Raw genomic sequence first — 14,226 nt, 5'->3', positions numbered from 1 at the left:
TTTTGTTTCGTATAATCAGAAGTTAAAAAATTTGTAAAGTCAAAAGTAAAGTGATGATGCTTATAATTCGAAAGATTAAAATGTATATTTGCTATACATAAATAAATTACACTTGCCCATTAATGTTATAATTTGACACCTTTTTCTCTTAGGAAATTATACATACATCTACTTTTATATGTAGATCCCATTTTTTGAGGAATTAAAGCTAAAAATTTTCAATTAAGATTGGGTTAGTGCGTTCCGGATGACTGGGTTAAACTGAAGAATAGATTATCATATTTTTCAAGTTTTTATCCTCAAAATTTTGAATTTGTATTATTACAAACTTAATATATCCTTACTGATTACTAAATAAAACAGCTTTTTATTTTTCAAATAAATTTGATCTTAGGCTGATTTAATCGAGGCAGGATACGTGAAAGACTTAATTTGAATGGAAGATAACAGCATAACCTTACAGAATAGACCAGAGCACTTTAATGAATTCAATCTTTAGTAGTAAATTACGCCCCCCCCCCAAAAAAAAATAAAATTGAGTCCTCTAAACCCTTCGTCGGGAAGGGGGATTCAAATCTGATCTTCGAAGTTAAAAAATGCTTTAGCCATGAAAAAAAAAGTAGTCCTACCCCGATGATATGTGTTTTGGAATGTGTCATCATCTTACAAACTGACAGGAACCAGGAAACGATTTAGATAGCCACAACTGCTTCAACTTCACTATCAAAGCAAAGACACCATAGCATGGAATGTGCACTACACCCACGGCTAGGTACCTAAAAGTCCAACAAGAGGGCAAGAGATTTAGGTCATTACCTGAATTCACACACTAGTTTTAACTATATTAATTTCATAACTAATTGCTGCATTCAGAAACAGAAGATAAGCATGCAATGTTATTATATTACATGATAAATTGCTATTTTAAGTTTGTCATATTGGAAGACCTTTGACCAAAATTTGATAACAAAAAATCCTAGTTTTGTTGTCAGCATCCCCTTTTAAACAACATGCTCACACATGAAGGGATAAGCTTATGCCAATCAGTAGTGAAGTTGATTTTTTTTTCAGAGTATTTGAGTGGGAGTGACGAATTGAATTTAATAACATACCATAAGGGTGCATATGGGGATGACAAATCAAGGAAAGGATAAGGCCACCTGTTACAAAGGTCAGCAAATTATGAACAGAATCGTGTTAAGTGAAAGCAAAAATCAGAAAATGGGATACTCCTTTTTTTACCGCATTGAAATACAAGCATGGATGATCCACTGAAAAATGACAAATATAGCTGTCCACAAGACAAAATATGCAAATCGAAACATGGGAAATCTCTGCACGTGTTAAGAAGAATAGTTGTAAATTTGAACTAGGTAATTAAGGATAAATAACATAGGAAACAATAAAATAAAATAAAATAAAAATACCATGCAATTCAATGATGTTTCACCAAGGAGGAGCAAAGCGTTAAGGGAGTGCAAACAAACATCCATCTGAAAATTGAAAAGTTAAGGGTTCATTAGAAAATATCTTGTGAGTAGCACAAGAACAGCCTATTCTTTTAGAGAACAAATAATTAACAAAATTTACATTAACAAACCCCCTATTCACCTTTCTTCGACTACATTTGCTTTATCATAATTAAGGTATTTCAAACAATCTCTACTTCATCATAATTAAGGTAGTCAATGTTTAGCACACGCTGGAAAGCACAAATGCTTTGATGTTGATTAGATGTTCCAGATGAATATCATAAAAATAAAAGTATTACTGGAAGCAACTCTTTAATTATAAGAAAAAAAAAGAGTAAAACTGTTCCCTCACATTTAAGGAAAATATGATACAACTGCCCTCAAGGATATGATGAGTTGCAACTGGAGAACTGGCTCATTAGTAACACTGATATTTTATTTGAATTTTGAAGTGTTTTAAATTTTTGATGAAAATGAAACTAAAAGAGAGGCCAGACATTTTCCAAAACTTTTATCAGTATATTAAGTATAAATTTCCCAACCAAAAAGATAAGTGATAGGACAGGGACACTCACAAAATTTAGCCTGAAATCTTCGGATGTCATAAATGGATAAATGAGGAGCCAGAATACAAGGTCAGTGAGCACTACGGCACCTGCAGAAATCTATATATTTGAAAGAAAATGAAACCAGATCAATAGATTGCGTACTGAGTTTAACCAGTTAATAACACAATGGAAGTCAAAATGTACTAGTGTTTAACTGAGAAGCAGAAAAAAATAAGATGAACAAAAAGACATTATAAAAAACAAAACTATAAAGAGATACTGCATCACAGCCTTATATGAACTTGTTATCGTTGCGGAACTTTGATAGAACTCTCAATTTGAACAATTTTCTCCTTACTCAGAGTCAACTGGGACTCAAATTAGAAATTAAATGATTAATTAGCTATTTGGTAAGGATTGCAAATTACTACTTCAATATGAGCGTATAGCAGAATTCCTTTTTAGTCATGATGGATTACATATAACACAGCAGGAACTTTGATAGAACTCTCAAATGTATTATAAGAAATAGAAAAATTAAAATCCGAATTATAGAACAAATATTCTAATAAAGATAAATTTTAACCAGCCCAGAGTTTATAACTCCTTCAGAGTAATGCTCTATGCATTCTCTACCAAGCTAAAACAGCTTTACAACAAATTATCACAATGCTGCCTCCCCTATATCCCCACTCTTTCCTTATATATCCCTTCACATGGTACACTCACACCCCCAATGATAACCAACTTACACATTTTATCTACTTGAGTCTAGGTCCTTTTTCTTGGTTTCTATCAAACTTTCTTACCTACTATATTTTTCTCTTTTAAACAAGAAATTATTATAAAGAAAAGAGGGAAAGCACTGCTAAGAGGACAAGAAAAGCAATAAATTAAGCAAAGCTAATTAATCTCTAAATGAACTACTAGTAGAACATCACAAAGAGGGTGTACAAACAATACGATCCCATAATAAGTTTGAGTCGGTAACACCATAAAAAAGGTTAGGTAGAGACAATACCAATAAAGGATGGTAACAACCTAACATGCCAATAAAACAAGTTTCTCAAATGATTTTCTGATCACGATCAAATGTTTGTCAATGTCATGATTAAGTGCGGACAAATTCTCTTTGTCACCAACTTAAAAAAGCCAGTTAAAAATTGTAATTTGGCAACCCGTGCTTTCAAAAAGTATGAAGCCCTCCAATTCAAATAGACAAACTTTTTCAAGCTAAATATTTTACAATCATGAACTTTGCTAAAAACTTTTCAATTTGCATCTCTTTTTCACTCATAAAACCAATTTTAATTGAAAAATCTCAGTTGTATGTCAACTAAACAAGACTTAAGGCTAAAGATCAGTTTGTAAACTGTTGTTAAAATTAGTCACTAGATTAGTTAAAATAAATATTATGCACAAAAAGATATACTCCAATAAAATCATGAAGAAAAAATTACCTGAAAAATCATTTGAAAAATATAACCCCATACCCCTGCAGTTCTTGGAGTAGGAGGTTCCTGATAAGCATTGGAATTCTTATACAGGTCAGGAACATCTACAATCCCATCAAGTGAAGGAGCCACATAAATGCCTTGTTCTGTCTCTAAATAATCATGATTGACTAAACTGCCGTCAATTTTATTGTGTTTAAAGCAACATCCATATATGGAGAAACAAGACCCGAACTGAAAGTGAAATTGAGAGCACAAGTCACTAGGAGAAGATATAAAATAAAAACATGGAAAATGGAAAGTTGATTGACAGGTTCAATTGTTTTCTCTACAGAGTATATGAACATGTAAGTTACAGAATGTGGTCTCTGACAAAACCACATTCCACCCTGACCGCAAAATCATCAAACAAATACAATTTTATTACTATTTATGATCAAAATATGAGTTAGAGATGTGAAGTGTTACCCCAAAGTAAATAGTGACCAAAGTAAATGTCCACCTGTTCATCAGCCCCCAAAAAAAAAAAAAACAGAAGAATCAGCATATTTATAACCAAGATGGAAAATTAAGACAGTGATGCTTTATCACAACAGTCAGTCATTCGATCACTTTGTTCCAATATATACTCTTTGATTGCATGAGTATTGAATACCCCAATACATTCAATATACCAAACTACGTTCTTCCACTTTAACAAGGGCTCTTCACTGATGACATATGAGACCAGATGGACTCAAATTTTCTGTCCCCAATGCTAACCCCCAAATTAAATACTGCTAATTATGCAAAAATAAAAAGTTTACTACCAAGTACCAACTAAGAGAGAAGGGATACATTTAAAAGAGTCTGAAAAGTCTGGCAACAAGGACAATGCAAAAATGTGTCATTTTTAGCTTTTTTGCATTTTAATGGGGAAAGTACAGAGACATGATTGAGAATAAAGAGAGGGAGCAGAAGATTTGAATCCAGCCCAGTTTCCGATGGTAGTACAAAGTACAACTACAAACTACAAAGAAAATGTTCTTCAAAAGTCCTCAGACTGGATCTGAAAATAACTAATAAATAAATAATATATAGCAAAGTCTCTAGCTTGTTACTGAAGTAGAAATGAAATACGAACAAGTGCAATGTTGCTTACTGTGTGTAGAAGTAAAATATGCCAATTCCATCAGTAACCACATTAGTAATGATCAAAGCCAAAAGCACAACAAAAGAAAATATTCTGTAAGCAAGCAGCCATGCAGGATGAATTCCTTTAAGACATGCCTTCCATGCATCATCCTCGTATAGCGACCCAGGTGTTTCTCTCCGCCTCTCTCTCCTCTCATTTCTTGATTCATTGAATTCTTCGTACTTCCATATCAAAAAAGATGCTAAACCCACACTGAATATAATAAACAATGCACAGAGGAAGAACCTCCCATTCAACCAATAACCTAGGGCGGTAGTATCTTGTGTCATGGTGGGTTGCCAACTATGGCTCAAGGATCCTGTCAATGTTAAGAAACTCGTGAGTTACTCACACTTGCTTTGATAAATATGTCTTTTTGATATCTTACTCAGCTCTATGCACTCAGTTAAACTCACAAACACAAGATGCATAAATTTAACAGCAATGATTCAGATTTAGAAAATGTTAACAGATTCCTGTTGTGCATAAAATTAGGGAGAGAAAGAAAGAAATATTAAGATATTAACAGCAAAGAGACAATCGTCCCTTCCACCGGGGGGAAAAAAAAATCATAAGAATTAATTTTGATAGCTGAGTACATTTGAAATTGAATGACAGAAGAGGAATGAGTGAAGAGGCAACTAGGAGTCCAAATAATTTATCAGAAAATAATCAGAATTTAGTCAAAAGCATCCCAACTTCTCAACTGATTCAGTTCTTCACAACAGTGGCAGAAGAATCTTGAAGAAACAACATAAAAATCACCAAAATCCAACACGAACAAAACTCATGCATCCAGAAAATTCAAACAAAAAGGCACAGAATTAGAAGAAAGAAAGACTAATGCAATCAAACATCCATAGCAAAACAGAACATTGCTATAATTATTTGCCTTTTTCTTATAAGCATTTTGCTATGATTATTCCCCTTCAGAATACTTAAAATCAAGTGCACGAAACAATGAACAAACAAAAAACCCCTCCAGCACAGAACAAGTAGCTAAAACACCAATCTTCGAAGCCAATTGAACCCAGATTCCTTACTTAACATGGGTTTTACCAAAATTTCAAAAAGTTAAATACTTGATGAAAACGAAAGAAAAAAAAAAAAACAGAAAAACAAAGAAGATTGATTCCTAATTTTTTTTTTCAAAAAGGAAGAGTAGAAGCACTCACAGTTGAGAAGTAAAATTAAGAGGGCTGAAGCGTCAATGCTGAAAGAATTGACTTTGCTTCTTCCTTTAATATGGGTACGTAGGGGAGAGAGAGAGAGAGAGGGGTTGAACTGAAGATGTGTGAGGTGTGAATAAATGAACCAATGAACTTGGTATTATTAATGAATTATGAAAAAGGGAAATAGGTATGATGTATGAATATGATTATTCGATTGATTGATCTGTGGCTGACCCAATTTACAGAGCTCGGAATCAGCCAATATTCACCAGAGAAGACGCTATGTTCCGTTGCCAATGCTATAAGCAATAGTTATCAGTTTTTTATATATAATTATAAGAAGTACTTTTTTAATATATTAAATATTTTTATTTATTATAAAATTTCCACACACTTACACATTATTAATATAAATATTTATTTATATATTACTAATTTCACTATTTAATATTTAAACGTTATAAAAATATAATACATCTTCGTGATTTATTTTAAAATATTTTTAGGGATAGTAATTAAAATATAATATAGGAATATGAAAGATTGACGTAATACGGCATCTTATCGAAAAGGGTTTTCGCATGATAGATGGTGAGATTTCTACAGGACCAGAACGAGCCAGCGAATTACGTGGTGGGGACTTCATTAATTAGACAGCTATGAGAGTACACGTTTTCTTCTTACTTCAAAGATCAATGAGTATTTATATTTTAATTAAGAGAGTTTTCGTTATTACTCTTAATGACCCATTAATTATTTAAAACTAAGTATTTAGTGGCTATTGTTTTGCTAAACACAAAAGCTTCTCCAAATTTTCAGTCAATTTGAATGAGGCACGTGTGAATCTATCAAAACAAAGCTTCCCTTCTGTTTTGATTTAAGCTTTTCCGCAATTAAATTAATGGTGATGAATCCATCGTTATCATCATTCCCACCACGTAACCCTCCACTAGAATATTCTTATTTTGAATCTTCTTTAAAGGATAAGATTGAAATTGAACCTTAAGCACCTTCTTCCCCCTGAAATACCTCAAACTCATCAACCTTTTCCAAGATCAACGGAACCAATATTAAGCGTTGGTTTAGTTTATATTAGTTAACAAATAATTTATCTTTAATAGTTAATAATCAATCACACTAAGTTTTAAACCAATGATAAAATTATACCAAACGATAAAGTATATAAATATGACAAGTTACAAATTACATGCTTGACAAATTATGAATTCGATGTCTTAAAAAGTGCGATGTGAAATACCGTAGCGTTGGATTTGAACCCTTTCCAATTTAGGTGAAATTATATTTTTATTTAAACAAAAAAAGCTAAATTTTTACAAAATTGACAGATTGACAGTAGTTAATCGTTATAATTGTAGAATCGTATGAGTAGTAATTCCTAAGTGCCGTGTAATTTAACGACAAAAAAAAGGGGAATTCATCTACGGATGGGTAGATATTAATGCTCTACCTAAATAGGTTGCATTCTCGTAAAAATGTCAACATAGTGAAGTTATTGTCAAGAGATATTTCAGAACTATGCATTTGCTGTCGTACCAAACCCAACTGAACTTGTATTCATCGGAAAAAAAAAAAGTTAACGTTTAAATCAACAGTAAAAGTTGTTCCTAAACGTGTAATTGAATAAACTAAAGTCATTATTTTAACATTAAATTATTTTCATTTTGGTTAAATAATATTAAACTAGTTTAGATTGAATTTTTACAAACACGTCGTTTTTTAAATAGAATAGTTCAAAATCAAACTTGATAATATTTTTAAGAAATATTATTAACTAAGCTTTATAAATATAAAACAAACTAATACTGACTATATATATATAAACTTATGCTACAAACACAGTAGGAACATAACGGCCATTTGTTTCAACTTTTGAAAAAAATTTAAATATATAAAAAGTGATTTTTCAAAAATATTTTTATAAAAATTAAATTCTGACTTTTTTGGGTTTAAAATGATATAAAAAAAACACTTTTTAAAAAAATTTTCGTGAGCAGTTGTACTTTTATTTTTTAAAAAAACCTATTTAAAAAATTTTTTCTAAAAAAATTAAATGAAATAATTTTAAGCTTACGGTTTTTTCATAATCTTAACTAGAAAATTTTAAAAAATTGAAAAATAAAATTTTCGGTTATTAAAAATGATTATTCAAAAGAAGCACTTTTTTTTTTTATAAAAAAAGCCTTAAACACAAACTGACTCTTTTTATTTTTGTTCAGAAATCAGGCCTTTATTTTGGGTCCATAAACGGGTTCTAAACTTCTGTTACATTCAGAGGAAAAGGGAAGGGTGCGGCTAGATAAATTTCAGAGATATGGGCCGGAGGAGGTCTTGTCCAATTAAATTTAGGCCCAAAAGGTATCAGCAAACCCTAATCTCTTAACTATATAAGGTTCTGAAACCTAAAATTTCTTCACTCCACACCCTTCCTCCTTCAAACCCCGGGAGCCCTAGCCACCACAATGCAGATCTTCGTGAAAACCCTAACGGGGAAGACGATAACCCTTGAGGTGGAGTCTTCGGACACCATCGACAACGTCAAGGCCAAGATCCAAGACAAGGAGGGAATTCCACCGGACCAACAGCGCCTCATCTTCGCCGGAAAACAACTCGAGGATGGTCGTACCCTCGCCGACTACAACATCCAGAAGGAGTCTACGCTCCACCTCGTCCTTCGCCTTCGCGGTGGCGCCAAGAAGAGGAAGAAGAAGACCTACACCAAGCCAAAGAAGATCAAGCACAAGCACAAGAAGGTTAAGCTCGCTATCCTTCAGTTCTACAAGGTCGATGACTCTGGTAAGGTTCAGAGGCTCAGGAAGGAGTGCCCTAATGCTGAGTGCGGCGCTGGAACCTTCATGGCCAACCACTTTGATCGCCACTACTGCGGCAAGTGTGGTCTTACCTATGTTTACCAGAAAGCCGGTGCTTAATTTTGCTACCCAGCGGTGAAATTTTATGTTTTAGTTTCTAAAGTTTTGGTTTTTGTTAGTGGGGTAGACGATTTGTCGTGTCGCTACTATGTTTAAGTTTTATTATAGTTTCGTTTCTGAACTTACATGAATATTGTTTTGTGTTTTGGTTTATTTATGATTCGGTTTAATATATTACTGTCTCTGTTTAAATCTGCAGATTGGTTGATTTTCTGTTTTGTAATTGTGTGGTTTGATGTGCTGCTTTTTGTGTGCTTGCTTATGTGTGTTGCTCGCTATACAAATACATGCCCTTGATAATTTAAAGCGATTAAATTAGTTTATGGGCGATTTTTTGTGGTGTTGTGTGTTCAATTATGTTATGGCGATGTAGGGTGAGAATGGATATGGATTATGAAGTTGAATCTGTGGTTGTTTGTTTTTTGCTGGAGAGGAGCTTATCAGAGTCTAAATTGGTTATTAATTTTCGCGTTTTAATTTGGGAATGTCGTTTTGGCTAAGTTCTACTTTGTTGCGAGTGCATAAGATGTGGATGAGAATACTGTTTTGTAATTCATTTGTTTATGATTTTCAATTTTGATGCGCCGTGGAGATCTTCGTTAAGTTCTCATGATGCATTTGCTCACTGTTGCGTTGTTTTTGTTGTTTGCCGATCCGTTAGTGATTCAATTTGAGCCGGAAATGCAAACGCTAAATGTTCTCATGATCTCGACGGCGTGTGCGAACGATGCTACCAATTTATTAATAAATTCACATTTTTTTCCCCATAAAACTGATTCGTCATTTTTGAAAAAACTTGTATTATCCAATAAACAAGCAAGTTTATTCTGTGTATTTTCGCAACCTCAGCTTCAGCGATCTGAGGAGCTAAACCTTGTGCTTTTGCATGTTCAGAAAAGATGCCGTGTGTCCTATCAAGAGCAGAATTGTTATACTAGGAAAAATATTGGTGTGCCTGACATGCGAGAAGTGTAGTTTTGATTAACATACAAGTTATTGATACAAGTATTAAAAGTGCTTTTTGCTGAGGCTATGCCTAATCTATTTTATATGATCATAGTTTTCAAAATTGTTTTATCAAATATTTTTCTTTTCAAGTGATTCATGCTTGTTCTCAATGGAATATTGAAGCTACGGTAGTGTCTCGAACATCCAAAAGAAGATGTCTTGCTCTTAAGCTGTGTGTTTGTTGTGTGTATATTATATATGATTTTATTAGACCTTAATTTTTGTGGTTTAAATAACGCTTGATGGTATCCCTTTCTATCATAGTATATAATGAGTTGTTTATTCATTTCACTTGATTAGCCATTCGAGAATCAGAAACTAGTGCTGAACCATCCTCCCATTGTGTGATTCCGTCTATTTAAGATGTTATAAAGGGCAAACTTGCCGAAAAGTTAAATTGGGGGAAACATGTAATTAGTTCTTTCTATTGAATTCGTATGATTAAAAGTAATTGAAATATATTTTAATTAATTTATAAAAATAATTTAAGTTTTGTTAACCAGTTAAGTTTAAATATTCACAAATAGAAAATTTTTATAAAAAAAATATATAATTATTGTATTATAAGTTACTTGAAATTTTTTTATCATTAGTTACTTATTTTCAGCTTTAAGAGTCTAGGGTAATAAAAATTCAAATAAAATAACTTTTATTTAATTTTAAAACAAGCAAATAAGTTGGTAAGAGTTATTCGGTTTAATATGTAATATCAAGTTTCAACTATATTAAATACTAGAAAATTTTTTATTGCTAAGGCTCTCAAATAAATAAGCTCTTTTTTAAAATATTTTTTTAATATCTCAAAATTTAAAGAACATTCATAATTTAAAAATTTAAAGGATATTTATAATTTTTTATTATATATTTAATCTTCAGGTACCATAGAAATTATCAACAATTTTAAGATAAATTTAAATGTGATAAAATTAAATAAAATAATATTATTTCATGTTTAATTTTAAAAATATTATGAAGTATAATTAAATTTAAAAAAAGGGCCTAATGAGAGGATATTTTTTTGTGTGTCTCTCACAGTATGCTCTAAATTGTATCAATAACTAGTTGGTGTAAGTAGCGTGTTAAATTATCTTTAGGTAAGCTTATCAACATTGCCATGCAGTGTATATTCTCGACTATATTACTATTTGCAAAGAATATTTGAAGTTTAAATAAATAATAATAATAATACCATCAAATATTAAAACAATATGTATTAGTTTACTCAAATCTATCAATGTCAATGCAAAATAAACCGACTCATATACAACTTTGAGCTCCATCGAGTTAGCTAAGTGGGTTTGAAAAGTTATCTTGTAACTGAACTTTTCATATCAAATTACTAAGAAAGTTTACTAGTTTTTTATTGGTCATTTGTATTCTATACGAATAATTTTGGGAAGAAGGCATGGTGAAATTTTGATATGTATTTATAATGGAGCCTATCCATTAATGAAATTTTTTGCATAGATGTTAAGATAAATTAATTTAATGATACAACGATTTCTTTTTAAAACTTTGAACAACTATAAATTTACTTGTATGCTTTTTATGTTAAAATAACTAAGAGAGTGTTTGTTTCCCTTCTCAAAAATAGTTTTCTGTTTTTAAAAATAAAATTCAATACAAATTTCTATTTTATTTTTTTAAATAAAAAACTATTTTTAAAATAGAAATCAAATATACTCTAAATGACTGAGTTTTAAAAGCTATCTTAAAGAATTCATCCGAATATATCTTTATTTACCTATTTAAGAGTATGATTTTTTTTCTTTATTAAAACAATAATATCTAGAATGTGCTGTTTTTATTTAAAATAAAAATAAATCATCATATTAAGTACTGACTAATGAAAGAAATAGATAGTCTCAAAACTTGCTTGGGTTTTAGTGGGTTCGAAGTGTTTGGTTCTATGGAGAAGGATCCTGCTCCAAAAATAACTGCACCAGCACCATGCACTTAAAAAGAATAAAAGAATGTGATGATATAATTTCCTTTATAATAATCAACTCCTTGTAATTCATTTGATTTAGTTTTTCATATCATAGAAAAATACTAGCAATACATTTTTTTAACACATTCTTAATTATTTATTAAAAATTACAAAAGTACAAAAAATAAATTAATTTAAGAATTAAAAAGAGTGGGACACATAATTTTAATAATTTTAAAATTTTAAACGATAATTAATATTGCATTAAAAAATGTGTTAATATGTATGTTACTAATTTTCTTCAATGTTATAACTTCAACAAAAATTCTATTCAACTTGATAGCCATACTTGATCACAAGGAAAAGTGAATTATGATCCTAGACAATGTCAAGGTTGAATACTAAAGTCTGTATTTTGAGGATGATTTACTTAAACTATACTCCCAATTCAAAATTGTGCGAATAGTAATGAACAAATAAATAAAAACTCAGAATACATAAAAATGCTGTTCTAAAGTCTAGCAGGACGAATTTGTGCTTGTAATTTATTCATTCATTTAGATAAATCGCCCTTTATTCAAGTAGTAGAAGAAATAAAGCATCCATTAAAAAAGTGTATAAGAAATGAAACACATAACAGGATTTGGATTTCTAAAGAATTTATGGGGGATTCACATTTTCTAATTTGCAGGTTCCACCTTATTTTGTTTTCCTCTATAACTTTGTATCTCTAGTGAAGGCTTCCTAGATTTGACATCCCACACAATTTCTACCTTAATGCACCCAATGTTCAATAATTGAAATGTCTTCTTGTCTGTCAATTATTATATTTTAGGGTTTTTTATTTATTTAAGGAGAGGAGAGGTTTTTCCAATTTAAAGCCAGCCATACTATTTGTGGCCATAATGTTATTTATAGCTCATTTGCTATGAGAGTTTATATGCAACAAGAATTGAAACAAAAAACTTACAGGGTAATTTAGTGTTTTTCTTTTGTTAAAACCCCTTTTGAGAAGCAACTTTAGTAATTTTTTCTAGTTTGAATGGAAATTATTACTTTATTCAATGTTTAAAGAAAAAGATCAGAAAACCAAAAGAGGCATGTCTTAGTTGGATCCAAAAAGGTGCCTTTACGATCAAAGTAAACTCTCCCCCATTCATTAGATATGTCTCATATCACGCACACATTAAATATTTTCACTTAATTAGTTCCTAAAAACTTTAATAATTTAGCTAATTAGTTTTAACTATTCTTTTACCATTTTAATTTTCGGTAAAGATAAATATATAGTGATATTTTAAAATGTTTAATAGTTAATTTAATGATAAATTAAATCTTTGAAAAATTATTTTGTGGACAACTTTTTGAGAGCTAATATAATGATGCTTTAAATTTTTAAAGAAGTGATTTGATGACTAGAATTTTTCTAAAGATTAACATAATGACATTTGTAATTTTATATTACGAATCTTAGATTTTTATAATGTTTTATTAGTAATGTTAGTCTCATTTAAAATTTTCATAACACTTACTATAAGAAGGAAAGATATAATTTGGTTTAGAAAAAACTTTATTCTTGTGAATTCTGTTCCACCACCATTGAACTATGAATCAAAGTAAGGTGTAGCCAGCAACAGAGTAGGTGGAAACTTTTGATCCGAATTCAATTGACAACAGTGACACCTCATTGTATCACTACGAGGCTTAATGATCTGATATTTGACTCACCCATTTTAGCTCAAATTTCAAAACTTGAAACACTCAGTCCCTGTCTTGATGTTGAACTACTACATCCCACAATTATGAGATATCCTATTCGGGTTCTGATATGTGTGCTTAAAGCTCTATTTACTCTGTTGTTTTATAGCAATTTATGCCATGAAAATGGTGCTCAGCTGCTTTACGCTTGAATAGTTTTCTCAGGTTCATGTGGAAAGCAAAAGTTTCCGTGAGTCAAACACTCCAAGGCATTCCATATGTGCAAGGGCAGCTTTAAGTTGTGTTGTTTATTTGGCAACTTATTCAAAAATAAAATTATATATATATATATATATATATATATATATAAATATAAATATAAAGTAAAAAAGAGATTGAATAGGGTCAGGTAATTGCTTGCTTATGCTATTACTTCTAAGATTTGAGAATATTTTTATGGCTATTTTATGAAAATCTAAGATTTTTACTTTTGCATGGGAATATATTTTTTTGGCAAAAATAATTAAAAAACATTAAAAGAAAAACCCTTTTAAACACCCCTAAAAGGCACTATTGGTAGCAAAATATTACTACTTTTTTGGGAAATAAGGACCCCAAACTTTTCAGATGTATAATTAAATCGTTTATTCTGTGAATTCTTTCCATTTCCATGAAAGAGGTTTCCCATACTCATTCTGATTAGTTACAAATTAATTTTGAAGTAGAAGTGGATGAAATAAATGAACAAGGAACAAACAGGACCATCATTCAGGGTTGACAAAATCTTCAAAGTAGAAAAGGCCAAAATATAAAAAATAGAGA

General features: G+C 30.8%; 2 protein-coding genes across 3 annotated transcripts; one reads left to right on the top strand and one right to left on the bottom strand.

Annotated features, from left to right (window-relative positions):
* Positions 1–403: 403 nt before the first annotated feature.
* On the bottom strand, positions 404–6,117 carry LOC113868994. 2 transcript variants are annotated; one of them, XM_027505065.1, is made up of 9 exons: positions 5,824–6,117; positions 4,616–4,967; positions 3,943–3,976; positions 3,481–3,708; positions 2,048–2,137; positions 1,428–1,493; positions 1,243–1,334; positions 1,113–1,160; positions 404–776 (listed from the first exon to the last, which is right to left on the bottom strand). In XM_027505065.1, exons 2-9 carry the CDS (start codon positions 4,936–4,938, stop codon positions 659–661), a joined length of 999 nt encoding a protein of 332 aa, XP_027360866.1. In that variant the 5' UTR covers positions 4,939–4,967; positions 5,824–6,117; the 3' UTR covers positions 404–658. The 2 variants fall into 2 exon arrangements, with proteins under 2 accessions (XP_027360866.1, XP_027360867.1); XM_027505066.1 differs by lacking the exon at positions 5,824–6,117 and adding an exon at positions 5,657–5,786 and having other exon boundaries at positions 409–776.
* Positions 6,118–8,259: 2,142 nt separating this feature from the next.
* Positions 8,260–8,938, top strand: LOC113868739 (ubiquitin-40S ribosomal protein S27a). The gene has a single exon (XM_027504587.1). It carries the CDS (start codon positions 8,301–8,303, stop codon positions 8,766–8,768), a length of 468 nt encoding a protein of 155 aa, XP_027360388.1. The 5' UTR covers positions 8,260–8,300; the 3' UTR covers positions 8,769–8,938.
* The last annotated feature ends 5,288 nt before the right edge of the window (positions 8,939–14,226 follow it).

The sequence above is a fragment of the Abrus precatorius genome, unplaced genomic scaffold (assembly GCF_003935025.1).
Source record: "Abrus precatorius isolate BTA unplaced genomic scaffold, Abrus_2018 Scaffold6, whole genome shotgun sequence".
Taxonomy (NCBI): domain Eukaryota; kingdom Viridiplantae; phylum Streptophyta; class Magnoliopsida; order Fabales; family Fabaceae; genus Abrus; species Abrus precatorius.
The sequence above is the reverse complement of the archived record's forward strand: the minus strand, read 5'-3'. Positions and strand labels throughout refer to the sequence as shown.

Excerpts from the sequence above, each read along its gene's own strand:
- LOC113868994 (XM_027505065.1), bottom strand. The coding sequence starts at position 4,938 with ATGACACAAGATACTACCGCCCTAGGTTATTGGTTGAATGGGAGGTTC. Across the intron at positions 2,138-3,480 it reads TTTTTCAAATGATTTTTCAG|ATTTCTGCAGGTGCCGTAGT; the intron begins GTAATTTTTTCT and ends TCAAATATATAG. Across the intron at positions 1,335-1,427 it reads AAACATCATTGAATTGCATG|AGATTTCCCATGTTTCGATT; the intron begins GTATTTTTATTT and ends TAACACGTGCAG.
- LOC113868739 (XM_027504587.1), top strand. The coding sequence starts at position 8,301 with ATGCAGATCTTCGTGAAAACCCTAACGGGGAAGACGATAACCCTTGAG.